Source organism: Leucopleurus acutus (assembly GCF_964270905.1).
Source record: "Leucopleurus acutus genome assembly, chromosome: 12".
NCBI classification, from domain to species: domain Eukaryota; kingdom Metazoa; phylum Chordata; class Mammalia; order Artiodactyla; family Delphinidae; genus Leucopleurus; species Leucopleurus acutus.
Genome location: NC_139154.1, coordinates 52086009 through 52111577, shown reverse-complemented (window position 1 = coordinate 52111577; position 25569 = coordinate 52086009). Strand labels below are relative to the sequence as shown.

General features: G+C 48.1%; 1 protein-coding gene across 5 annotated transcripts in view; it reads left to right on the top strand.

The window, feature by feature from the left end:
* The window catches only part of XDH (xanthine dehydrogenase), a 59773-nt gene that overhangs the window by 15365 nt on the left and 18839 nt on the right, over positions 1–25569 (top strand). For 2 of the 5 annotated variants that reach the window (XM_082852210.1, XM_082852214.1), the window contains 18 exons: positions 1844–1912; positions 2228–2317; positions 3361–3502; positions 5706–5798; positions 6383–6534; positions 7785–7878; positions 9497–9606; positions 11720–11904; positions 13352–13526; positions 14916–14999; positions 16845–17014; positions 18870–18993; positions 20666–20785; positions 21265–21361; positions 22343–22467; positions 23458–23591; positions 24006–24093; positions 25350–25436. In XM_082852210.1, the coding sequence (XP_082708336.1) occupies positions 1844–1912; positions 2228–2317; positions 3361–3502; positions 5706–5798; positions 6383–6534; positions 7785–7878; positions 9497–9606; positions 11720–11904; positions 13352–13526; positions 14916–14999; positions 16845–17014; positions 18870–18993; positions 20666–20785; positions 21265–21361; positions 22343–22467; positions 23458–23591; positions 24006–24093; positions 25350–25436 (2139 nt within the window). The remainder of the gene's footprint in view (positions 1–1843; positions 1913–2227; positions 2318–3360; positions 3503–5705; positions 5799–6382; positions 6535–7784; positions 7879–9496; positions 9607–11719; positions 11905–13351; positions 13527–14915; positions 15000–16844; positions 17015–18869; positions 18994–20665; positions 20786–21264; positions 21362–22342; positions 22468–23457; positions 23592–24005; positions 24094–25349; positions 25437–25569) is intronic. The other 3 variants (XM_082852213.1, XM_082852211.1, XM_082852212.1) reach the window with 3 other exon arrangements.

Genomic DNA, 25569 nt, shown 5'->3' with positions numbered 1-25569 from the left:
AGCTGGGTCCTCCAAGCAGGCAAAATGACTGGCTCACAGAATGTGCTCAGAAGCTCAGGCATGTTACTCCTTGGAGGCCCCCAAGGCCTTTATTCAGAGCCTTTTAATTGTTACCTTACACACAGTTCTAAAAAGCTCATCTATCTAGTTTTCATGGCCATAGCACACACCGGAAGAGGGTGAGAAGAGCATGCTTTAGCGAGGCAGCCTGTTCACAGCAGGAAATGACAACATTCACCTAGCAGCAAGGAAGGAAATGGGGGAACCGTAAAAATAAGCCCAGCAGTTTTAGCCTACTGAGAAAAGTGGAAATCTCTCTGGGGAAAAACCCTAGCCTTATCTAACCGCAGTAGGCCTTGAGGGCAGTGACACATTATTGTACGTTACAGTAATTTATGTCATAAACACATCAATGAATTATCAAGGAAAAAGATCTAAGTAAGAAAGCGCTGACACTTTCATTATCTGAATAATCCACCTTTGCGAAATATATCCTTCCCCACAAGGACCAGGTGAGGGAGGCTGTTGTCTCACTGTACGTAGGGCCTGGTAATTTTCCACATCACTCCTCCAAAAAGAGAGATGCGCAGAGGCCCTCTCCGTTCTGTCCAGATTCAGAGGGGAAGGGCAAGGTGGTGGTGTGGCGGTGTAAGATAGACCGAGCCACTCTGAGATCCAGTGGCAAAGCAGTGAATGCAAGAGGGGTCTGCACGCAGGGCAGCACGTGCAGGGGGGTGGAGGCAAGTCTGACAGTGCTTGCACGTTCTCAGAGGCTACACCTTCGGCCTCCTTGGCCCTCTGAGAACTTCCTCGGGGACACTGGTGGGCGGTGACTCACCCTTTGAGAAATGTCGGCATGAATGGTGTCTTCCATGATTCACGTAAGGAAGGGCTACTCCCAGCCTGCTCCCCCAGGAATGGCTGCCCTGGAAATGTGTCTAGGTCTATGCCTGGGAGTTCCCCCACTTCTGCCTCTTAGCACAACTCCACGATTCTGTAGTGTCTTCTGGGGCTCTGAGCTGAGACTCCTGCCTCCTTGGGCTAGATCAGTCAGGTGAACACACCCTTTCCCACCTTCAGTGCATTGGTTTTGGGAGGTAGCAATCTGGGCTCTATTCTGTGCTCCGCCATTGGTACCCCAAGAGGTCCTGAGCAAGTCCTTTCCCCATAGGTGATGAGTCATCAGACCTGTACATATCCTCCAGAACAGGCCTGCAGTGAGGAATAAAGAGTGAGCTTTCTGGCGAGAAGTGCCTGAGAAGGCGTGGGAAGGCCATCAGGCACACTGGCCGGGCACACCGCTGGTCCTGAACGTCTTTGGCAGCAGCCCCCCAAAGACTCCAGCCTGGGAGGCGCCCAGCCCATTCCCATAGAACTTGATGGTTTAGAAGTAGAGGCATGAGGGGCTTCCCTAGTGGTCCAGCGGTTAAGACTCTGTGCTTCCCCTGCAGGGCACAAAGGTTCGATCCCTGGTCGGGGAACGAAGGCCTCCTCAGGAAGCAGTACTGAAGAGGAATGTGGGCACAAAGAGATGATTTGATAAAATAGGACTAGCTTTTATGGAGAAATTTTCTCATAATTAAACATCCCTGCTGCTTCCAGGAGAGGTCCTGTTTGTTTATTCTCAAGTTATTTAATCTACGTTAACGAAGTGACAGTAGTTAAAGCAGAGGCCTTTCCTCTGTGCAGAGGCAAGTGGGATGGGGTGGGGTATCTGCTGTTCCTTTTGATGCTGGAATAGGTATCATACCCAGATTTCATTTGATAGTAATCATCTAGGTTCTTTAGCTTCTGTGAAAACTCTTTGCAAATATCTTTGTGTGAATGTTGGTCATCTCTCTAGGATGGTGGATGCTGTGGAGGAAATGGGAACAACCCAAACTGCTGCATGAACCAGAAGAAAGACCACAAGGTAAGTGGATCCTTTTCAACCTGGAAGGCTGAGGGCCAACCTCAGATCAAAGGAGCCAGTGGGCTCTCTCCACACTCTGGGCAGTGGTGGCTGGAAGAGGAAACGGTTACGCCCCAGTCACGAGGGTGGTGACTGTGTACATTAGCCCTGGATCCTCTGTCAAGACCTCCTTGTCCCTTCTTCCCAGGAGATACCAGCTCCTCCACCAGCCTGCTGGGGTCTGTGGATGAGCTCGCTTGGACAGAGGGCTAGGCCAGCCCTATGGGGCATTTTAAAGGAGGGGACAGTGTATCACTCATCTGTCCCCTTTTCCAGCAGGTCACTCTCTCGCCATCTTTATTCAACCCAGAGGAATTCATGCCCCTGGATCCCACCCAGGAACCCATCTTCCCCCCAGAGTTGCTGGTAGGTGATGCCCCATGAGCCCCTGGAGACCTGTTGGGTCCCACTCGTACCCACTGGGGCCTTTGTGTCCTCCTTGTCCTGTAGGTTTCAGCCTGAATTTCCCTTCCTTTCTCTGACACCCAAACGTCAAGTCCCTGTGCCACATACTCCCACAGGGACCCACACTTCTCTCCTTCTCACACGTGTCACTCTGAGGGAGTGGATCCCTTTGGCACACTGTGTACAGTAACAGGAGCTCCAGAAGTATTTGGTGACCTCCTGGCTAAATCTCATGTATAAGCCCTCAAGCAGTCCATTCTTCTTTCTGTTAGCAGTCCATTCATATACGAAACAAACAAACAAAGAGAGCTGTGTTCAAAGGACACAATCCATGGCCTGCAGCCATGTCTTAAGGACACCTCTCACGCCTACTTTCTCACCTTGATGATTCTGCTCCTTCACTCCAACATCATGACCAAAATAATAATAATAATCAAGCCACTCTCAAGGCTTCTCAAGTGCAGATTTCTCAGGGGGTGGTGAGCTCATGAAGGCTGCTTTAGGAATTCAACAGGCCAGAAAGAACGGCTTTGCAGCAGACCGCCAGCATATCTTTCTCTGTGAAACCTTGAAAAACCGTCAGTTTGATTTGGGGGTTTTCTCTCTCAGCCCCGCATCACCCCTCATGCTCTAGAGCCAACCTTCCATTGCCTTCCCTTCTGATCCGCCTCCCGTACCTCCTGGAGACAGTGACCTTCAGCAGGTCCCATAACCTTGATCCTCAGCTTCCTCCTTCACCTGTAAAAGAGGAGACTAACAGTGCCTCCTTCACTGAGATCTTCTGAAGACTAAGTGACATCATGTCTATAAAAGAGCTGCAACGTAATTCCTGCCTCGATACGTGGTGTCCTCCCTCCCTTCTCCCCTGACGTGCATTTTCCATCTGAATTCAGTATTAAACAAATCCATAGTAGAGTTGATCCCCTTGCAAACTTAAAGCAATGGCCCTGGGAATGGCAGTGGGGAGGAAGAGGCAGGCACAGTAAGAAAACTTCATTTTCCAGAGGCTGAAAGACATTCCGCAGAAGCAGCTGCGTTTTGAAGGGGAGCGTGTGACCTGGATCCAGGCCTCAGCCCTGAACGAGCTGCTGGACCTCAAAGCGCAGTACCCTGAGGCCAAGCTGGTGGTGGGGAACACGGAGATTGGTAAGGGCACGGGGTGGCCCTGGGCCAGTCTGCCCAGTTCAGCCCCTGTGGCTGTGTGTCCTCTGTGTGTCCTCTTTTGCCCTCACGTCCCCATTTCATATGTGGAGTAGTAACACCTCCTCTAAGGGTTGTCCTGAGTACTAACTGAACTCCCTGCTGACTGTTCTCCGTAAGCACTGACAGGGAGCCTGCTCTGCGCTGGGTACTCTGGGAGAGCCAGGGGTACCCAGATCACCTGGACCAGACCCCTTCCCTTCAGTGTCTCCCAGTCTAAAGGCGGAGGGAGCAACGTAGCTTACGTGTCTGGGCCAGTGCCTGATGGACACTAGGGGTTCCATAAAGGTCACTCTCTTGCCCTCCCTTTTCTGGGGGTGATGTGGTAAGGCTAGGGAGAGGAGATGTCCAAGTGTGACTGTGCTGTGTTGCCCATGAGTGTGGCCACCTGCCGTGTGGTGCCACCACCTGGGACCTGAGGCCCGCAGTACGTGAACAGGTCAAGGAGACACCAGATGTGCAGCTCTCGGGCTTGGTCCTTGAACACACAGGAGCAGAGGTGCCCAGGTCCCTGCTCGTCTCCATCCATTTATAAACCCGGCCTGGCCCGTTTCCACTTGGCTGGACCCAAGCCCAGTGGGGATCCAAGGAGAGGATGGTAGCACAGCCGAGGTCTGCCTCAGAGGAACCCTGGTTTGGGGGAACTTGACATGCTTTTAAGCAGCCAAGTCCAGCTTGTGGGGGACTCCTGGCTCTGGCTCTGGAGGGACCCCCGAGCCCTGGGTTCTGGTTGGTTCTTCAGCCACAGAGAGGGGGGCCTGGCTCAGGTCTGTGCTGGTGAAGTGCTGAGCTGGGCCACCCTTGTGAGCACAGGTGCTGTGCAGAGTCCCCTGCTGCAGTAATGTGACACATCAGGATGGCAGGGTGGCCTGTGAGACGTGCCTCAGGTGATATGACCACAATGGCTGGCCTGTGTAGCCATGACCCAAGGGCCCAGGGTCCCATGAGTTAAGGTGGAGAATGACTGGCTGGAAGAATATTTGGGGTCCTTGGGTATATGACATGTTCCTCGCCACGAGTCACACAATGTCCTGGGCTCAGTTAGATTCTAAGAGAAAGGCATTCACAAAGATATTATAAGCTCCAAGTTAGAAATAATTGCTTAAGACCACGCCACAGCTCTACCTCCTCCCTCACACGCACTCCGCACAGTGTAACCACCTACCGCCATGACGTCGGGGGAAGTGGGTCATAGAGAACCCCTTATCAAAATGAGCCACTTAGTGCCTCCATCGGCATTCTTTGCCCTACGAGCTGATGTTCAAACAGGCCAGACTCCTCAAAGCCTGTGCCTCCCTTCAGAGACCCTCAACAGCACCGGAAAGGGGCGGGGGGGGGGGTTGGTGCACAGACATTTCCTTCTTACCCTTTTCCATCTACAGCCCTGTGGGCGGGGCTGGGAGAGGTGCTGTGCTAACTGGGTCTGAGGAACAGAAGCAGGTCTGTTCGCAGAGGTTTCTTACTTGATTCACCGGAAGGACAGAAACCAGACACAGACATTCGGTCCCACCAAGCCATGCACCTTAAGAACTCAGACAGATATTGGGGACCGGGAGGCCAATTTGAAGTTTTCTCCCTCAGTCAATTTTCCTTTTTTGTCTGAATGGTAGACTTTCATATCATACTACTATTACATCCCAATTCTAATAATTGCTCCGGTACTGAAATATGCCCATTCTTAGCTGTGTAATTTGGGCAAGAAACTTAACCTCCCTGTGCCTCAGTTTCTTCATCTATAAACAGAGAAAATCACAGTATTTCATAGTGTTATTGTGAGGATTGAGTTAAAATATGTAAAGTGCTTACAAGCGTTCCTGACTTATTTTCATGCCCTTTTTCTAGTATTGTGATTAAACACGCACGCACATATGCGCACACGCACGCGCACACACCACACACACGAATTCGAGTTCATCTTATTTGAATTCCGATGGGTTTTTTTGAGAGGGAAAGACATAGCTTTCAGGCTGATTGTGCGGAAACTGCACTTACTCTCACATCTTGTCCACTGCACCCCTAATCACCCCAAGTCACCCACGGAGCATGTTACGATCGTGAATATGTCCTCCGTCCTGTGTGCGGTGGTGGGGGAAAATGCCCTGGTGATAAACAACAGACCTATAACTTGAGGCTTCTTGTTTCTCTTCAGGCATTGAGATGAAGTTTAAGAATCAGCTGTTTCCCGTGATCATCTGCCCAACCTGGATCCCTGAGCTGAATTCAGTGGAGCATGGACTGGAGGGTAAGGGAAAGTTTGCCTGAGCCCACAGAGGGGCTGGGACGCTGGAGGTGGGTCATGCGGGGGGATGGCGAGTGCCAGGAAAGACTCCTCTTCGGCTCCCGCTGCCGCCTGCGTTTTTGGGAGCCGCCCTGCATGGGGAAGGCGGGCACCCTCAGTGCCCTCCTCCTCGGATCATCCATGGTAGGGGCCAGCGGGCAAGGGGCTTGGGATTCTCCGTAGCTGTTCTCTATCCTGGCTGCATGTTAGAATCGCTCATGGAAATAGGGGGTAGGTGGGGGGAGTTTTGGGGTGCTTTTTAAAAAAAATGCCAAGACTTCACCCTCAGAGATCTGATTTTATTGAGTTGAGAACCACTGGTTTAGAGAAACGAGCACTCTGGTTGTAGGGTCAACAGGCCTGGGGTTGAGTCCTGGCTCTTTTATTAGCTGTGTGGCATTGGGCAGGTCACTTGACCTCTCTGGGCCTTAATTTCCTCATCCGTATAAGGATGTGCGTCCTGGTTTAGCCTTAGTGGGGCTGCTGTGTATGGAAGTGCTTTCCGAGCTGTGACGGGGATCACTGTCATTCCGAGCGTGTGTTCCCAGGTATCTCCTTTGGAGCCGCTTGCCCCCTGAACTCTGTGGAAAAGACCCTGCTCGATGCGGTTGCTAAGCTTCCCACCCAGAAAACAGAGGTGTTCAGAGGCGTCCTGCAGCAGCTGCGCTGGTTTGCCGGGAAGCAGGTCAAGTCTGTGGCGGTGAGTCCCTATTTAGGGGCCCAGGATGCACGTTTTCATCGCAAGGCGAGGGGCGCTAGTCTGGACTCTGCTGCAGACCCAATGGGTGTCAAACTTAAGTGCTTAGAATTGCCTGGGGTGTTTGTTGAAAATGCAGATTCCTGGGCCCCACCCTCAGAGCGTCTGACGGCAGGTCTGGAGTGGAGCCCACGGGTCAGGGTTTAACAAGCCCCACAGGTGTTTCTGATGAAGGTGGCCTGTGGGCCACCCTTGGAAGCACCCATGCTGTGACTCAGTCTTTACCCCTGAGGTTGGAGCCACCTGCCCCCCTCTTCCTGGACTTGGCCAAGGCTGCCAGCAGGTGAATGAGAGATAAGTTAGGGAGAAGCCGAAAGAGGAAGGGGGACTGCCTTTCAGAGCTGGGGAGAGAACCAGAGGTAGACCCCCTGAGAGGAGGGAGAGGCCCACCTCTTGACTGTTTGTAATAAGTCTTCAGACTAGCCCCCAAATTCTGGGTTTGCAGACGGCGTTCTCACACCTGGCGCCATTTCAGTCTCACAGTTGTCGATGGAGTTGGGAGAAAAGCTGGCCCTCCCATTCCACTGCTGTTGTTGTTTTAAATTAGAACAAAAAACAAAGCAAAACAGCCTACTACCATTCTCATCACCCTACCCCAGGCACCTGCCTCCTTTGATTACAGATAAGGAGACATAAACCCAGAAAACTCTGCTGAGTTCCCAAGCCCAGATGCAATCTACTTCTGGGAAGGATTTTTTTTTTTCCTGGAACAACTGGTTCTCTTCCTCTTTTCTAATACTAGGAGCCTTGTGTCTGATTCTCCTTACATTCTTTGCCAAGGAAGCTCAGTTAGAACACACTGTTCACCCTTAGGGCTTCCTCCTCATTTTCCTTGGTCTTTACCTTTTATTTCTCTTTTACTAAATCTCTGTGGCCTCTGTGATAAACCACATCAACCCTTTCAGAAAGAGTTTGGGTGAAATCGATCAAACAAACAATTTAAAGGGGCTGATCCCGGTTTACCAACAGGTAAATTTCAGAGCTGAGAGCCAACCCCAGGCACTGGAATCTCTTGCATGTTGCCCGAATGCCCAAGTTCTTACTGTGCTGATCCTGTGTCTCCACAGGGTTGGAGAACCTCAGGGCTCTCCCTTCAGCAGGTGTCCCCCACCTTCTGTGTGTTCGGGAGCCGGCTGTGTGAGCAGGGCTTTCCTGGGGTGGGCTCTCTCACACGCTCTCTCTGCTTGTCCTAGTGCATTGGAGGGAACATCATCACAGCCAGCCCCATCTCCGACCTCAACCCTGTGTTCATGGCCAGTGGGACCAAGCTGACCATCGTGTCCAGAGGTGAGCTGCCTCATACAGTGGTCAGGAAGGAGGGCTGGGGATGGGGTGGAGTCTCACAAGGTAGGTCACTTTCTGGAGAAGCAGAGCCCAAAGTTCAATGATGCAGCTGTCCTAAAGTTTGGATCCCTGGCAGCTGCAAAGGGAGATGTACCCAGGTTGGGGACCAGGAGAGCTGGACCATCACTTTATTAAGAATTCACAACAGGACCTGTCAGCCAGATGCCTTACTTAGTGGTGTGTGCTGGGGCCAGAGTACACTGCTCACCACAGCTGATTGCTGGGTTTTCAGAGAACCTGAGCATTTGTTAAACATGGCAGCTATTAAAACATAAACTATATAACCTTACAATGAAATAAAGTATATTTAAAAACAAAGGTAATGGACTTATATACACTACCAAATGTAAAATAGGTAGCTAGTGGGAAGCAGCCGCATAGCACAGGGAGATCAGCTCGGTGCTTTGTGACCACCTAGAGGGGTGGGATAGGGAGGGTGGGAGGGAGACGCAAGAGGGAGGAGATATGGGGATATATGTACATGTATAGCTGATTCACTTTGTTATAAAGCAGAAGCTAACACGCCATTGTCAAGCGGTTATACTCCAATAATGATGTAAAAAAACAAAACAAAGGTAATAAGTACTCAACATTCACCATTTCCCAATTATTTTATTTCACTTTACAGTTGTCTATGCCCTTGAGGTTATTTCCATTTATTATATTTGTAGAGGGAAATGCTGCATAAGGGTGTACTCCTGTCCATCTTTCCTCGTTGGAGGGTCCCCAAGACCACCTCTGGGTTTGATGACTCTTGGGAGGTCAGGGAAGCCTCACAGGACTCAGCGTAGAGTCTTACTCATGGCTATGACTTATTACAGCAGGAGGATAGAAAGCAAAATCAGCAAAGGGAAAAGATGCATGGGGCAGAGGAAACCTGGCACAAGCTTCCAGGGCCTCCTCCCAGGGGAGTCACACAGGACATGCTCAGTCTCCCCAGTAATAAGTTGAGCTGTGACAACACATGTGAAGGGTGGTCTACCAGGGACACTCGTTAGAGACTCAGCACCCAGGGCTTTTACTGGGGGCTGGTCATGGAACTCTGCCTGGCACGTGCCAGAAGTCCAGACTCCCAGGAGGAAAGTCAGGTGTTCAGCATAAACCATACGATGTGTACAAACATTTCAGGCCCAGTGAGCCGTTCTTATCAGGGAATGGTGGGAACTCTCCTGAAATCCAAGGTCCCAGAGTATAGCTAGTGGCCAACCTTGTAAGCAGGACTTTCAGAGGAGGGCAGGTCTGCTGTGTCAACTCCTTGCTACCCTCCTTCCAACATCACACTGAGCGATGTTGCTCTTTTAGCTTTACATTGGCTGTGGTAGGAGTATCTATACCACATAAACTAGCAAATGCTTTGAATCAGGGTTTTTTCTCAAAGAACTGATTGTTAAACAGTCACCAGCACACCAGTGCTTAAGGATTTCAAATGGAGCACCTTGGCCCCCGTTGTGCCAGCCACTGCCTCTGACTGTGGGCATCAGAGACCAGGATGGAGAATTCCACTGGTGGTCTGTCCTATGCTTTCCTCACATTGTTCCCTCTCTGTCTTGCCTCTGTACAGGCACCAGAAGAACGGTTCGGATGGATCACACCTTCTTCCCTGGCTACAGAAAGACCCTGCTAGGTCCAGAGGAGATACTGCTCTCCATTGAGATCCCCTACAGCAGGGAGGTGAGATGCTGTCAGAAACATCCTGAATCACCCCTACTCCTGCCAGGCTCCAGACAGGGAGACCAGAGCCTGCCTCGGGAGCCAAACTTAGCATCTCTTCACTTTAACATTGATGTTCTTGTCTCTGAACATTGCCTTTAACCAACCATATTACTCTCTGAGTAATATGGGGGCACAGGGCATAATCAATGAAATCAGAGAGGTAGATGTGTGATCCTGAGTGAGTCATTCATCTTTCTGAGCCCCAATTTCCTCAACTGTAAAATGGGCCCATGTTACTGACTGTGCAGGTTATTGCGCAGACTGAAAAGAAAGAATTCATAAGGTTCCTGGCATATATCCAGGAGCTGGTGGAGATCACCAGCTAGTGCTAGTGACATAGTTCCAAGAACACATCTAGTTGTGGAGTATCCCTGCCCCAGTTTTCGTATGATGAAGTGTGGAGTTTGCATGCTGGGTAGAGAAGCTACCTGTGAGTCAGGTCCTCACATGCTGACCTTGGGCTTGACAAGGTGCTTTTTCCCTGACCTTGCCCTGTGGTGTCTTGGATGGATTTCTGCTTCACGAGAGGGTTTTCTGGCTTGTTGGGGCAGGTCTGGGCTCCTCTGGCCACCTTGCTCTTGTTCCTTGGGGCCTGTGGTGTCTTGAGCTGGTGTGGTTTTGTCCTACACATTCCACAGTGGGCCTTTCAGAAAAGTGATCTGTGAGAGCCAGGAACCAGCTGTAAAGGAGAGTGTTAAGGGTTTACCAGAGCTTGTGCTTTAGCGAGTGTTACAAGGCGTGTTTTGCCCTTGCTGATTTTGACCTCCTTCATGAGAATACTAATTAAATTAAAGCAGTCATATCCCTGTAGTGGTTTCTTAATGATTTTCCAGCCTGTCCTTATAGACCGTTTTGAACAGGGATTCCCAGAGTTTTTGTATTTCACAGATCAGTAGATTTTTATTTTTTTTTTAATTATGAGGTGGGGAAGAGGAAACAGGCATAGCACTGCCCAGGTTTCATTTTGCCAGGTAGGGACATTAACAAAAACATTTTATAAATGAAAAGAGGTTTTAATACCCAGAATTAGGTCTTTCTCAAGAAAGAACAGCTGATGACCTGATGCTGACGCTGCATGAACCCCGGGAAAAATGTTGCCGTGGACGAGCACAGTCCTGGGAGTGAGCGGCTGGAACCTCTGCTCCAGAACTGAGTTCAAGCTCTGGGCTGATTGCCCCAGGGCCATGTCAGACATCAGAAATCTAGACAAGCTTTCTCATTAGGAGGGGTCTCCGTGGCTTCTTCAACAAAAGCCTGGGGCCATTTTGAACCTCAACAGTGGGCCTCCTTGCTTCTCCAATAAACCTTTCCTTAAACCTCCCACCTTTGACATTCATCAGAACTTGTGGTGCCAGGGTGAGTTCAGACCTCGAGCAGAACCTGAAACAGCTGGTTCTTACCTGGAAAGTAACTCACGCTCTCCTCCTATCTCCAATGACAGAGATTGGCTTGGATCTGGGGGAAATGTATGTTCAAACCACAAAGGCAGCTACTGTTTCATAGTGAGTCTTTCTTTCAGGAAACAAGATTTCTAACCACAGCCAGTAGACTGGTAGGAGACACAAGGCAGGGAGAGCATCTGCAGAAGCCACAAACACCTCCATCTGATGCTGGGTCTCAAACACCCTTTGGCATCGCACTGTACCTGCTTGAGAGGTGGTCAGGCCAGTGGAGCCTTCAGAACAGCTCTGGGGAGGCCGGGTGGACATGATACCAGCCACCAGGATGGGGAAGCCGTGGTGGGGCTGCGGCAGTCTCTCAGGAGCCTTTGTGAAAGCACCTTGCCCCCTCCTGCTCTTTGGTTGAGAGCACCCAGTTCTCCTGTGTCCCTGATTCCCCATTTTCCAGACTGATAGGCAGAAATCCTGGCCCTTTCCCAGCTTCCAGGAACATTATCTGGAACTTCTCCTGAAAGGTGGTAGTTATGTCCCGATCGTTGGCCTCTACCACCAGCTGTTGGCTGCTCTGTGATGGTCTCACCACCTCACCCCACCTTGCGTCCCTGCTTCAGGCTCACTTTGCAGTCCTTGCAAAACAAGGGAGGAAACAGGTATTTTTCTGTGATTTTCAGGGTGAGTTTTTCTCAGCATTCAAGCAAGCCTCCCGCAGAGAAGATGACGTAGCCAAGGTGACCTGTGGCATGAGAGTCCTGTTCCAGCCAGGAGCCGCGCAGGTAAAGGAGCTGGCCCTTTGCTATGGTGGAATGGCAGACAGAACGATCTCAGCCTTCAAGACCACGCAGAAACAGCTATTGAAGTAAGAGCTAACGGCAAAATAAAACTGCTCCTGGTGCTACTGATATTATCACTGCTGCTGCTACTACTGTGGCTACCAGCAGTATTACCATTGCTGCTACTACTGTTACTACTGTAGCTGCTTCTACGACTGCTACTGTGATTTCTGCTGCCACTGGTGGTATTACTATTAATCGTGTTGCTGCTGCTGTACTACTATTAGCATTGCTACTACTGTGGCTATTACTAGTACTATTACTACCTATTGCTGCAGCTACAGCTACCGTTACTATTGCTACTACTGCTGCTGCTTCTACTACTCCAATTGCTACAGCTGTGCTACTCATATTATTTCTGCTACTATTATTACTGCTGTTCTACTACTACCATTACTGTTATTCCTATTGCTATCACTACTATGACTAATATTACTATTGTGGCTACCGCCACTATTATAGCTGCTACTACTACCGCTGTCTCTTCTACTACTGATATACTATTATTGCTGTTACTCCTAGTATTACTACTACTGGGGTTACTGCTGCTGCTACTTTTAAAGATGCTACTATTAATGCTATTATTATTGCTATTACTACTACTGTTACTGCTACTACAACTATTACTATTGCAACTAGCACTGCTGCTGCCACTATTACTGCTAATAGTATCACTACTGCTGCTGCTGCTGCTTCTACTACCAGTAGTACCACTGGTGCTCTTGCTATTACTACTGGTGCTTCTCCTATTTCTGTTATTACTTCTGCTTCTACTACTATTACTATTGCTTTCACTACTACTATTACTGCTTCTGTCACTGTTAGTATTACTGTTAGTATTACTACTACTGGTATTGCTGCTGCTACTATTGCTATTGCTACTATTACTGTTACTGCTGCTCCACTATTATTATAGCAACTGCTATTACTGTGGCTACTATATGGCAGCAGTTGTACCAAGCACTTTGCTGGCACTGTCCTATGTAATCCTCACAATAACCATATGGATAGACAAAGCTTAACTTTGGAGTTTGGTTCCTTGGTTCCAATTCCTGGCTCCAGTACTTAACAGATGGGTAATATAGTCAAGTTACTTAATTTTTCCATGGCTCAGTTTTCTCGTTGGTAAAATGAGTATAAAAATTTTCCTGACTATACCTTTTAATTTAAATTGAAAACGACATTTCATATAAATCACTTGGGACATTACCTAGTACATTATAGGAACTCAATAGATTTACCTATTATTTACCTATTATTATTTTTGTGGTCTTTAAAAAATTGTATCTGTCTTTAAAAAAGAGAAAACTGAGGCTCAAGGAGGTTCAGTAACTTGCCTAAAGTCACATAACTCTAAGTATCTGAGCCACATTTTGAGCTGAGGTTCATGACTCTAAGGCCCTGTGCAAACCACCACACAATGGATTCTGAGAGCTGGCTGGGAGTGCTCTCACACAGCCTGCTCTCTGGCAGGTTCTGGAATGAGAAGCTGCTGCAGGACGTGTGTGCAGGCCTGGTGGAGGAGTTGCCCTTGTCCCCAGATGCCCCAGGTGGCATGATTGAGTTCCGGCGCACCCTCACCCTCAGCTTCTTCTTCAAGTTCTACCTGACAGTGTTGCAGAAGCTGGGCAAAGAGGCCTCAGAAGATGTGAGTTTGGGGCCTGGGCAAGGCAAAGACTTCCTGCAGCACTTGTGTTTAGGGATCTGGGAAGCTGACCGGGATAGGAGAGTGCCGTGGACCAGGTGGTACACGTTCCTCTCCTCTGGATGTCTAAGGACAGAGGAGCAGGGACCAGGGACACAGCCTAAGGAGCCACACGGAGATGGGAGCCAACTGGGTGGCTGAGAGGCAGAGCACTGGGCTGGGAGTCGGGGATGTGGGTTCTTGTCCTGGCTGTGTCATTACCTTAGGTGAGAACTTGAGTAGGTCACCACTCTTTCTATATCTTAGCTATAAAAATCTGGGGTGGGTAGACCAGATGATCCTTCCAGCAGTGTAGCTGATACAGCTGTGGTTGTGTAGTTAGAATGGGAATGTGATGTGATGAGAGCGTGAGGTGGGGCTACTACAGCCAGGGGAGATGTGCATCCAGGAGAGGATGCTAGTTGAGGTAGAGTCTAACTCCTGAGATGGGTTTGCCAGCAAGTATTTATTTTGCACCTGTTACATCATAAGATTGTACTGTGTGCACTAGGGGTGGCAGCGGGGAGCCTAGTGTGGGAGAGAACGGGATCAAAAAAGGTCAGCCTGGTGTGACAACTGAGGAGATGGAGTGGGGGGTGGGGCACAAAGGAGAGAAGGCTTCACAGCTGTGGGTGCAGCAGAGTGAGATCCCTTTTTATAAACATTTGTAATAGTTAATTTTTTCTGATTATGTAAGTAATAAATTTGTGGAAAACTTTAGAAAATACAGAAATGTATAAAGAAAAAATTAAAATTACTCTCAGATCTTAGATAAAGCCACTGCTAATATTTTTCCTTATTTCTCTCATCTTTTTTCCTATGTTTATCTGTCTGTCATCCTATTTGTCTGCTCCATGTCTCTCTCTCTTTCTATCTGTCCTTCCATCTGTCTATCTATATATCTATCATCTTCCTATCTTTTGATCTGGATATATCATTTTCTAAATAGATTTGATGTCATGCTGCATAGAGAGCTTCACGTTCCCCTTAATTTTGTTGAGATGATACTATGAGAATTTCCCCTACCACTAAATATTTCCCACAGAATTGAGGAGAAAAAGGATGACTTTTCCAGGAAGACTGAGGGAGAGGGATATTCCCAACAGAGAAAGCAACATGCATAAATGCAGGAAGGAGGGAAACTTTGGTTTGGTGTGTCAGAGGAAGTAGGGTGCAGGGGTGGGGGAAGAGAAGCTGTCAGAGCCCATGTTCGGATGTTGAGATAGATCCAGCCAGTACCAGGAGTGTAAATGAGGAGATGAGAAAGTTGTTACTTTTACCACTTGGGAACAACCAAGGATGGGACCAATGATAGAAATAGTCATGATCACCTCTGTTATCTTGTCCCCACAGAAGTGTGGTAAACTGGACCCCACCTATTCCAGCGCCACCTTACTCTTTCACAAAGACCCTCCGGCCAACATCCAGCTCTTCCAAGTGAGTACAGACTGTATGTAGCTAATATCAGTGGCCCTTGCAGGGCACCTCAGATGATGCTGACCATTGGTGAGTGACCGACTCACACTGTGTGTGGGTGCTTAAAGCTCCTTACCGTTGTACATAAATGTCTAGTGAAGGAAATGGGAATTATATCAATGTGAATGCAGCCATTTCCCCCCTTGCTCACCTAAATTTCTCTCTTGGGCTTCCTCTCATCTTCACCTGCTCCTTAAAAAGCAATTTTTCCCCATTTTGTTTTTTTCTAGTTCCTCTGCAGGGCTAATGTGCAAAGCTAGGAGTTCTATTGAGCATGTAAACTAAACAAAATTTAAAAAACCCTATTTATATCAACAGTAATTTTTTGAGAGGTATTAGTTAAAGGGTCAGCTGTAAATGTTTTGGATTTTTGTGGGCCACATAGTCTCTGCTGCAATTCCTCAACTCCATCATTGCAGCACAAAAGAAGCAAGAGGCAATACATAAATGAATGCGTGTGGCTATGCACCAATAAAACTTTATTTGTAAAACCAGGGAGTGGGGCTTCGCTGGTGGCGCAGTGGTTGAGAGTCCGCCTGCCGATGCAGGGGACGCAGGTTCGTGCCCCGGTCCGGGAAGATCCCACATGCCGCGGAGCGGCTGGGCCCGTGAGCCATGGCCTCTGGGCCTGCGCGTCTGGAGCCTGTGCTCCGCAACGGGAGAGGCCACAACAATGAGAGGCCCTTGTACCGCAAAACAAAACAAAACAAAACAAAACAAAAAAACAAAAAAAAAAAAACAGGGAGTGGGCCAGATTTGGCCCATTGTCGATGATTTGTAGACCCCTGCTCTAGATTGTAATGGTCCAAAGCATAAACTCTGGGCCTGACTGCCAGCACTTGAATCCAAACTCTGCTATCACATAACTGTGTAACCTTGGACAAGTTACTTTCTCTCGGTGCCTCTTGGGCAAGTTAATTATGCCCAGTTGCAAATGTGGCTAATGAGGGCCCCTGTTTCACAGCATGGTTTTGAGGATTCAATGGGTTAATAAAAGTGAATAGCTTAGGTAGTTCCTTGTATATAGTAAACTCTCAATAACTACTAGCCATCATTATTATTACTTTGAAAAAGCACACAAAACAGTGTTTTATTATAAACTGAATACGTTTTAGAACATTTTGAAAAATATGGAAAAACATAAGAAAATAAAAATCACCCCAAATCTCACCTCCAAGAGAAAATCATTATCATATGTTTGTATACTTCTTTCCATTTTTTCCTATGCATATATGGACATATCTGTACTATATTTATAACATTTTTCCACAGAATCTTGAATCATTACCCACACATACAATGTTGTATGTCCTGCTTTTACACTTAGCATGAGCATTCTTTCCTTCTAATTAAAATTCTTCAAAACTATCTTTTGACAGTTGTGTGTTATTCCATCCTGTGAGCATAGCATAGTTTATTTACGCAACTCTCAACAAATGGACGTTTAGGTTCCTTGTTTTGTTTGCTCCTGCATATAGTCAGCCGTCATCTGTGGATGCGGAGCCCATGGATACAGAGGGCCAACTGTACTGCCCCATTTTATATAAGGGACCTGAGCATCTGCAGATGTGGGTATCCATGGGGCGTCCTGGGCGGCTGCCCGTGGCTGACTGTATAGTGATACTGTGACCACTCTTCTCAGTGCCTTCTTACCTGCCTTCTGTTTCTTTCACCCTGTTCCCCGCCTGCCTCCTCCATTCTCACTCCTCACATTTGCTTTGGCCTGAAGCTCTCCGTGGCTCCCTGGGGCCTCTAGGGGAACAGTGTCTCTGCAGCTCAGCCTGATTGGTGGCCATGTTGTTCCAGGAGGTGCCCAAGGGTCAGTCTGAGGAGGACATGGTGGGCCGGCCCCTGCCCCACCTGGCCGCGGCCCTGCAGGCCTCTGGGGAGGCTGTGTACTGCGATGACATCCCTCGCTACGAGAACGAACTCTTCCTCCGGCTTGTCCTCAGCACCCGGGCCCATGCCAAGATCAAGTGCGTGCAGTCAAAACACTTGGGAAGGGCTTCCCTGGTGGCGCAGTGGTTGAGAGTCCGCCTGCCGATGCAGGGGACGCGGGTTCGTGCCCCGGTCCGGGAGGATCCCACATGCTGCGGAGCGGCTGGGCCCGTGAGCCATGGCCGCTGAGCCTGCGTGTCCGGAGCCTGTGCTCCGCAACGGGAGAGGCCACAACAGTGAGAGGCCCGCGTACCGCAAAAAAAAAAAAAAAAAGAAAACACTTGGGAAGGGGGGTGCAGGGAACACCTGCCAGGCCCTGGAGATGCCACGACGACAAGCCTCCTCCAGGGCCTCCCGGTCCAGAGAGGAACACAGGAACCCTTTTTAACACCAGTCTGGAGAGAAACAGGAGACGTGAGGGGCTCAGGGGTGCTGGGAGGGTGGGGGCATGACATTGGAGAGATAGGCAGGGGCCAGATCAGGAAAGCCTTGGGGTGCTGAACAGGGACACTACACTTGGCCAGAAAAGCAATGAGGAGCTGCTGAAAGGCCTTTCTTAGATCTTCACTGTGGATTTTGGGCTAAACTTCAGTGCAAATCTCAGGAGAACTTGAGTCAGCGCCAAAGGGAAGAAGGAGGCCTTAGAGTGCCTGGCGCTGACTTCCCACCCCAGCGCTTAGCAGCCGACCTCGGCTTGTGTGCTTAAGCTCTCATTTTCTCCGTAGGGTACTTTTGTGAGGATCAGTGACAGTGTCCACAAAGGGCCCAGCAGAGAACAATCACTTGTACCCATTTGTTGAACCTTGAGAGCCCAAATGGCAAGAATTTCTACCTCGATGATGATGGTGATGATAATAAAAACACTCACGTCACACAATATTTGCTGCAGCCTGGTTTAAAGCATTTTACACATGTGGCCCTATCTCTTCCTCGCCACAACCCTATAGGCAGGTCATATTATTATCCCCATGTTCCAGATGAGGAAACTGAGTGGTACAGCAAAGGCCCTAATGTGCTGAATCTGGATAGGTATTAGCTGTGATGTGGGTGTTGGAGCTCTCCAGAGTAAATGCTTTTCGGTTCTCTTGTACTTGGAGACCAAAATAGGGCATTGTACAAGGTCCATAGGGACAAACGTGTCCTATTCATCTTATATCTCCCACAGCACTCAGCACAGTGGCCTCCACGTGGGAAGCATTTAATCAGCATTTGCAAAATAGGATAGGATAGGATAGGATAGGATAGGATAGGAGGTAGAAAAGGGAAGCGTTAGGGCGGAGGAAAAACTGTCAAAAAGAAGACAAAGTTATCCAATTGGGTAATGGGTCTTTTTTTTTTTAAGATGAAAATGTTTTCCAGTTTAAGTTCATGGATCCCTGAATTCTATCAATAGACCCTTTGAGGGTATAGATCCCTGTTCTAGATGATAGTATCTATTCTCCCTATGAAGGGATGGATGGGATTGGATGAGGAACTACAAGGAGCAAGATTTATAAGATATAAAAGTATAGCTGGGCTTCCCTGGTGGCGCAGTGGTTGAGAGTTCGCCTGCCGATGCAGGGGACACGGGTTCGTGCCCCGGTCCGGGAAGATCCCACATGCCACGGAGCGGCTGGGCCCGTGAGCCATGGCCACTGAGCCTGCACATCCGGAGCCTGTGCTCTGCAATGGGAGAGGAAACAACAGTGAGAGGCCCGTGTACCGCAAAAAAAAAAAAAAAAAAGTATAGCTGAAGATATTTTAGAAATTTTCTCTATTATACAATCTTTTGGGAAAGAATTATTGATACACAGGTAGAAGCAGAGCATAGTTCATCACTGAGTCAGGTGACAGGTGACAGGTCTTCCGCTTGTTTTCCTCCCTGGCCCCTCACATTCCTCCTCCTCCTTGCAGGTCCATTGATATTTCAGAAGCTCGGAAGGTGCCAGGCTTTGTTTGCTTTCTCTCCGCTGATGATATTCCTGGGAGTAATGAAACTGGACTTTTTAATGATGACACAGTCTTTGCAAAGGATAAGGTACATCTTGGATTTTTAAAAAAAAAAAAAATGAAGTTAGTGGAATGAGTATTTAAGTTTTAATTTGTGTTTTTTCCTCCAAATCCCTGATCTTGAAAAGATTATACATTTGCACATATCACGGCCATCATCCAATTAGCCAGTATTCAGGACAATCAGTAAAGGGTTAGAATATGCCTGGTAGCACTTTTACTTTTAACTTAATGTTTATTTATTTATTTCATTGATGGCTGCAGCTTGTACATAGTATAAGACATAGTAGGATGACTCCATGCCAAAGTGGCGTTAAAAAAAGGCCTGTGACTGTATTTTAACAAACAATCAGGTTCTTAAGTGTACAATATTAAACTCCTTTATTAAAAGAAAATAAAAATACGCTAAACAAACCAAACAGAATAGGAATTACAATTACAATACCACCACTATGTGTATTGATAATTCACTTACATGAAAGTTTATCTATTGATTTCAACCATATATGGAGTTCTGCCAAAAAAAAAAAATTCCAAACATTCAAGGCAGCTGCTACAAAAACCTGTATACTCATAGGATAGTTGTCAGTCATTTTATAATTCCAGTACAGATCAAATGTTGCGAATTGGAGGTTGATAGGTGTTGCTGAAGGACAAATTCAACTTATTATTAAGCTAAAAGTGAAGGAGGGAATGAAAAACTATAACCCTGAGACACAAGGACTCTAAAAGGAGAGCATTTGATAGAAGACAAATTGCTTTACAAACTTCAAGAGCCTCTAAGACCATAACTAGCATTATGGTTAGTGAGAATCAGCCAGGTTCAACAACCACTAGGCTAACCAATTAAGTCACGAGCTTAACTGGGTCCTGAAGAGGTAATTATCAGAGACAAGACATGGTAAGTATTGGTTCCTATTGTCAGAAATCTCATCTTCCAAAGTGATGAGTTGGACAATTTTTTTGTTTATTTTTGGAAGGATGTTGGAAAAAAATTATCCCTGAAGGAGATCCATAAAGTTTCTATAGTAACTGAATTTATTAAATGAAAAGCAAACAATAATCATTAATTATTCTATAAATCTAACAACCAAAAAAACTGGTTTATAGTCATCACGTCTAAGAACCAGTATTGGGGAATGACCACTTTGGGGCATCTAGGTGAAATACAAGACATGATTGCTGCCTCTGAGAAACTTTTGGTATAAATCTGAGAAACAGAAGATAAAAGAGAGTAGAGTGGTAGAAAGAAAATAAAACTGGAAGTCAAGGGTTAAGATTTAGTCATGGTCTAGTAGTGAGGCAACTGTGATCTTGCCATCTGGGTCTCCATCTCTTAATATGAAGAACAAGGGTGTTGGGGTAGATCTGAGTTGACAGATACTTCATGGTGCCGTGCTTTCCATTCTGCTGCTCATGGCAGACATCACTAATCAATCACCACATTTTGTCCTGGGCAGCTTCTCAAGAGGCTGCCATCAGATACTAGTTATCTCCAAGTCCTATTCCAGTTCTACTGATTCTAAACACTTATGAAGAAGCACATAACCCCAAATAGTAGGATAAGAACATGAAGAGGCCTCAGGACATTCCTTAAAAAATTATGGGGGCGAGACTTCCTTTGCTTTTTTGAACAATCAGAAATAATTTGCTTCATGAGGAGCATGTTATATTCTTTAACCATCTGGCTCTGCTCCTAGGTGACTTGTGTTGGGCACGTCATTGGTGCTGTGGTCGCCGACACCCCAGAACACGCACAGAGAGCCGCCCATGGAGTGAAAGTCACCTATGAGGATCTTCCAGCCATTATCACGATTGAGGTAACTGGGGACTGGGCTGCCTGGAGAGGGGAGAGCTGCCTGTTCCTGGAGACACCTTTATTAGGATCCTCTAGAGGAGATTCAAACAGCAGGTGGAATCTGACCCGATAAGTTTTTAAATCTCCTCCAGCCTGCGATTGTGTGGTCCTGTGAATCCTTCCCCATCATGATCCTAGACTCAGTCCATAAATGGCCAAGCTGAGTTCTTCCTTCCCAGTTTCAGCTCCAGCTGGTTCCTTGAGGGATTCTTTGCTTTCCTCAAGATCCAGGGTTGTATGTCTATATCTAATGAAATAGAGAAATAGGACACCTTGGGCTACAATTGAGCTTTAAGTCTATATAAGAAACTTACAGAGATGGCTGTGTGACTTATGTGGGAAGAGAGAGGTAATAATTCCAAGAGCTTCTCTTCCCCAATCCCTTTAAGCCACCTTCCGTCCTTTAAAGCCAAGTCACTGAAGCTTCGTTTTAATCCTCAGGATGCTATAAAAAACAATTCCTTTTATGGATCTGAGCTGAAGATTGAGAAAGGAGACCTCAAGAAGGGGTTTTCGGAAGCAGATAATGTTGTTTCAGGTATGGCCGCATGATGCAGCAGTGGGAATGGGGTGGCCCTGGTTTATGAGTTAAATTTAAGAGCTGTACCTGAGCCCTGGAGCAAGGGAGTGATTTCCTGACATTTTGTAACAGAAGAGTCTCTCTGTTGTTTGTAACAAAATACTAGACAGGTGGCTGGGAAGGAACTTCAGCATCTTAATCTCTACTCTCCTGTCTCTAGACTGGACATACCTAAGTGGTTCTGGAGACATTATAATGTGTTGGATTTGGAAGACTGTCTAGGGAAGATAAGGGTCACAGATGTCTCTAACACAATATTGGAAAGCAATTATACTCCAATAAAGACTATATAAAAAAAAAAAGGGTCACAGATGTCTGACCAGTCTTGGGTCTGCCCAGCCTCTGGCTACACAGACGTCTGGTCCTCCCCATCTGCCTGAAGGCAGTCTTCACCCATCTCCAGCTAGTGCTCTCTCCTCTCCTCCCCCTTTCCCTCCCGCACTGGGAAATTAGGTCCAGAGCTCTCACCCCAGAGCAAGGCTGCCTAACGGCCCCCTTTGGGGATGGCTTTCTACATTGGTTTCTGTACATCGCTAAGTTACAGGTATGCCAGCTATCCAGCTGGACTGACAGCTTGGGGTCTGGGAGATGCTGTTTATTTTCAGCTTCTGAATCACATCTGTTAATTCCTTCTTTACTTTTTCCAAAATTTTACAATGATAGTCTAAAAAGCTTTCATTTCCGCTGGCTGCAGCAGGAAGGGAGCTTCACACCTGATGCATTTCAGTGTCGTTCTGATCTCTTTGTTAGCGTGCGGGGGTTCAGCTCCCAGATGGCTAAGACTTTGAGACCCTTTTCCATCCCAGTTGGGGAACTGAAAGGGTACCTGTGAACAGCTGGTAACTGCACAGGGCCCTGCATGAGTACATGCTCTCCTTAAGCGAACTCACCGCCTCTGCAGCATCGGGCTCACTGTGGGGAGTCTTGTTGCTTCTCCAGGCGAGTTGTACATCGGCGGCCAAGAGCATTTCTATCTGGAGACTCACTGTGCCATTGCTGTCCCGAAAGGCGAGGCAGGGGAGATGGAGCTCTTTGTGTCCACACAGAATACCATGAATACCCAGGTAGGTGTCCAGTGGGTCAACAAGGGGCCGGGGAAGAGGGAGACATGGGCTGATCCAGGAGGGCATGTGAAGGTAGTGGTTCGAAGCCAGGCCCTGTCACCAACAAGCTGGTGTCATTGAGCTTGTTATATAACTTTCTCATCTATAACATGGAGCCTGCCCAGGACGTTGTAATGATTAGATGAGTTTTAAAACTTGGATAGAGCCTAGAAAATGTTAGCTTTTATCATTCCAGTGCTGTATTGCCTTGGTCAGATCATATCTGGCCTCAGTTTCCTCATCTATTAAATGAAGGGGTTGTGCTAAGTGAGAGCCATGGGGACCACTACAGTAGCTGCAGTGGCTCAAATATTCCTCATTTCTCTATTGCGTGTAATAGGACAGTGGTTGCCAGTGTTTTGGGCAGCTGGTCTTACCCTCATGACCCACCAGTTCCTGGCCAAATGGAATGAATTTTGGCTCTGACAGTAGGCTATGAACAGCTGCTCACCCCTCTGGTTAAAAATGAGTGTCTAGGGACTTCCCTGGTGGCACAGTGGTTGAGAGTCCGCCTGCTGATGCAGGGGACACGGGTTCGTGCCCCGGTCCGGGAAGATCCCACGTGCCGCAGAGCGGCTGGGCCCGTGAGCCATGGCCGCTGAGCCTGCGCGTCCGGAGCCTGTGCTCCACAATGGGAGAGGCCACGACAGTGAGAGGCCTGCATACCGCAAAAAAAAAAAAAAAAAAACAAGAAAGCAAAACAAACAAAACAACAACAACAACAAAAAAAACAAGTGTCTGAATTCAGTGCACAGTGACTGATGTGCGCCAGACCCTGGCACCACTACCCAAGGGCTGCCCTGGGACAGGAGGGGGATTCTCGAATCAAGGAATTTCAGTGTTCATGGCAGTAATTAGGCTTCTGTGTGTCGGGTAGGCTCTGGGTCAGGCCTGAAGTAAGTCCAGGTGGCATATGCATTCACTGGGAGTATTTTGTTCTTTTGCTCACAGTCCTTTGTCGCAAAAATGTTGGGGGTTCCAGTAAACCGGATTCTGGTTCGAGTGAAGAGAATGGGAGGAGGCTTTGGAGGGAAGGAGACCCGGGGCATCGTGATGACTGTGGCTGTGGCCCTGGCTGCATACAAGTGAGTTCCCCCAGTGGGCTCTGGGAAGAGGAATAAGGCTGCCTCTGCCAGGAAGGCTTCCTGGATTCCCCCCTTTGGGAAGTAGATTCCCCTTGCTTCAAATTTTCACAGCCCTCGGTTTTTAGAACTCGTGGGCATAGGGGTGAGGGCAACATCACCTGGTTCATTGTATTCAAATGCATGTGTCCATGTCCTATCTCTCCTACCTGGCTGTGAGGACCCCAATGGCAAGGACACACTCCACACCCCATACCCCACACCTGGATGTCCCCCACCTTGTCCAGCACAGTGTCTAGAGAGCGAAACAGTCCAGTGTACCAGGTGGAGAGAGAAGGCTTCCTTGCTGTTTTTATCCCTGAGACTCACAGGGCTGGGCTGTTGTAGGGGTTTCTCACGCTCTGGTACCTCCCCCAGGACTGGCTACCCGGTGCGCTGCATGCTGGACCGTGACGAGGACATGCTGATAACTGGCGGCAGACACCCCTTCTTGGCCAGATACAAGGTTCTAGATGTCGGGGGCTGTGCCGGGTGGGCAGTGCCCTCTGCTTAGGAAACTGGGGATAAAGATTCAGGGATCCTGGGATACACTCTGACTTTTGTCATGACTGCCTGTAGAAATTCAAAGAAGGAATAACAAGGAGAGAAATTCAAATCAACCAACAGCAACATAGGAGGGTGATCCTGGGGGAGGCTGGCAGGCCACTTCCCAAGAGATGCCACGGGATGCTGTGCGTGACTTCTGTGAATTTGCTGGGGTCCAAATCTGGTTCTTGTCCACTCAGGCTCAGAAACATGATTTGTCAGCAGATCTGGGGTGAATCCATCCCACAGGATGGCCTAATGTTAATGTGTTTACAGCCTGATGTCAAAGTCAGAATGACCACTTAGTAATCTCCAATGAGAAATACAACTTTCCAGGGGCCTGGTCAGGTATAAGCTCTTAGGGTGCCTGCTTGGCCAGAACATGTATGGCTGGGCACTACCCAAGTGCCCTGTGGGACTGTCCCTTTTCTGGGCTTCTGTGGATGACTAACTACTGTTCTGACCATGCATCCTCCTCTCTATACACCAGTAGAACCTTACAGGTCCCAGTCTGGTGCTCTAAACCTGGGAGCCCTCTGTCTCCACAAGTTGGCTTTGAACATCTCCTCTTTGGCCTCTTCTGACTTTATTCCATGATTTAACTCACCAAAAGGGATTGCATTTCTCTTATTCCCAAATTTTTGTGGGCTCCAAGAAAGTAACTTGGTCTTGTGGGGTTTCAGGTTCCTTGCTCATGAAATGGCCTGTCAGGGTTTGTTTAGATAGTTTACACGAGGTTGGGGATGTGAAAGCACTTTCATGCTTGTGCAAGGTGTAACTTTTGCTGTCTTCTGGTCAAAAGCTGTGAGCGAGTCTGCAATTTCTCTCCTAGTTTCTCTTCCCAGCCCTCCCCTCCCTGACCTATCATGACCCGTGTTCTTTCTTCTACCTCCTCACTTCCGTTGGTAGAACCAGAAGCCAGGAGTAGGGAGGAAGAAGGAGGAGTGTAGGGAGAAGGAGGAGTGTAGGGAGAAGGGGTGTCCAGGGTCCATCACTGGGGAGATGTTGGTTCCTCTCTTCTTCACCTGTGAGGTCTGGTGATCTCTTAAGTTCGACTTTATTTTGTGGTGGGATGTCTTCTTCTTTCTGTTTTCTCCAGGTAGCGTAAGTGGGAGGAGATGGCTAGAGACAGACAAAGGAAGGGGACAGTTGAGAACTCACTCTCCGTTTTTTCAGGTTGGCTTCATGAAGACAGGGAAGATTGTGGCTGTGGAGGTGGATCACTACAGCAATGCCGGGAACAGCCAGGACCTCTCTCTCGGTGTATGTAGGATGTGCCCTTGCATCCGGGGTGACTGGGAGGTCACGGGTGTGCCCCATAGCATGTTTGCACATGCGGGAATAGGCCTCCTCAGTCCTTACCTGTTGTTGCAATAGCCTCCTACTTGGTCCCCAC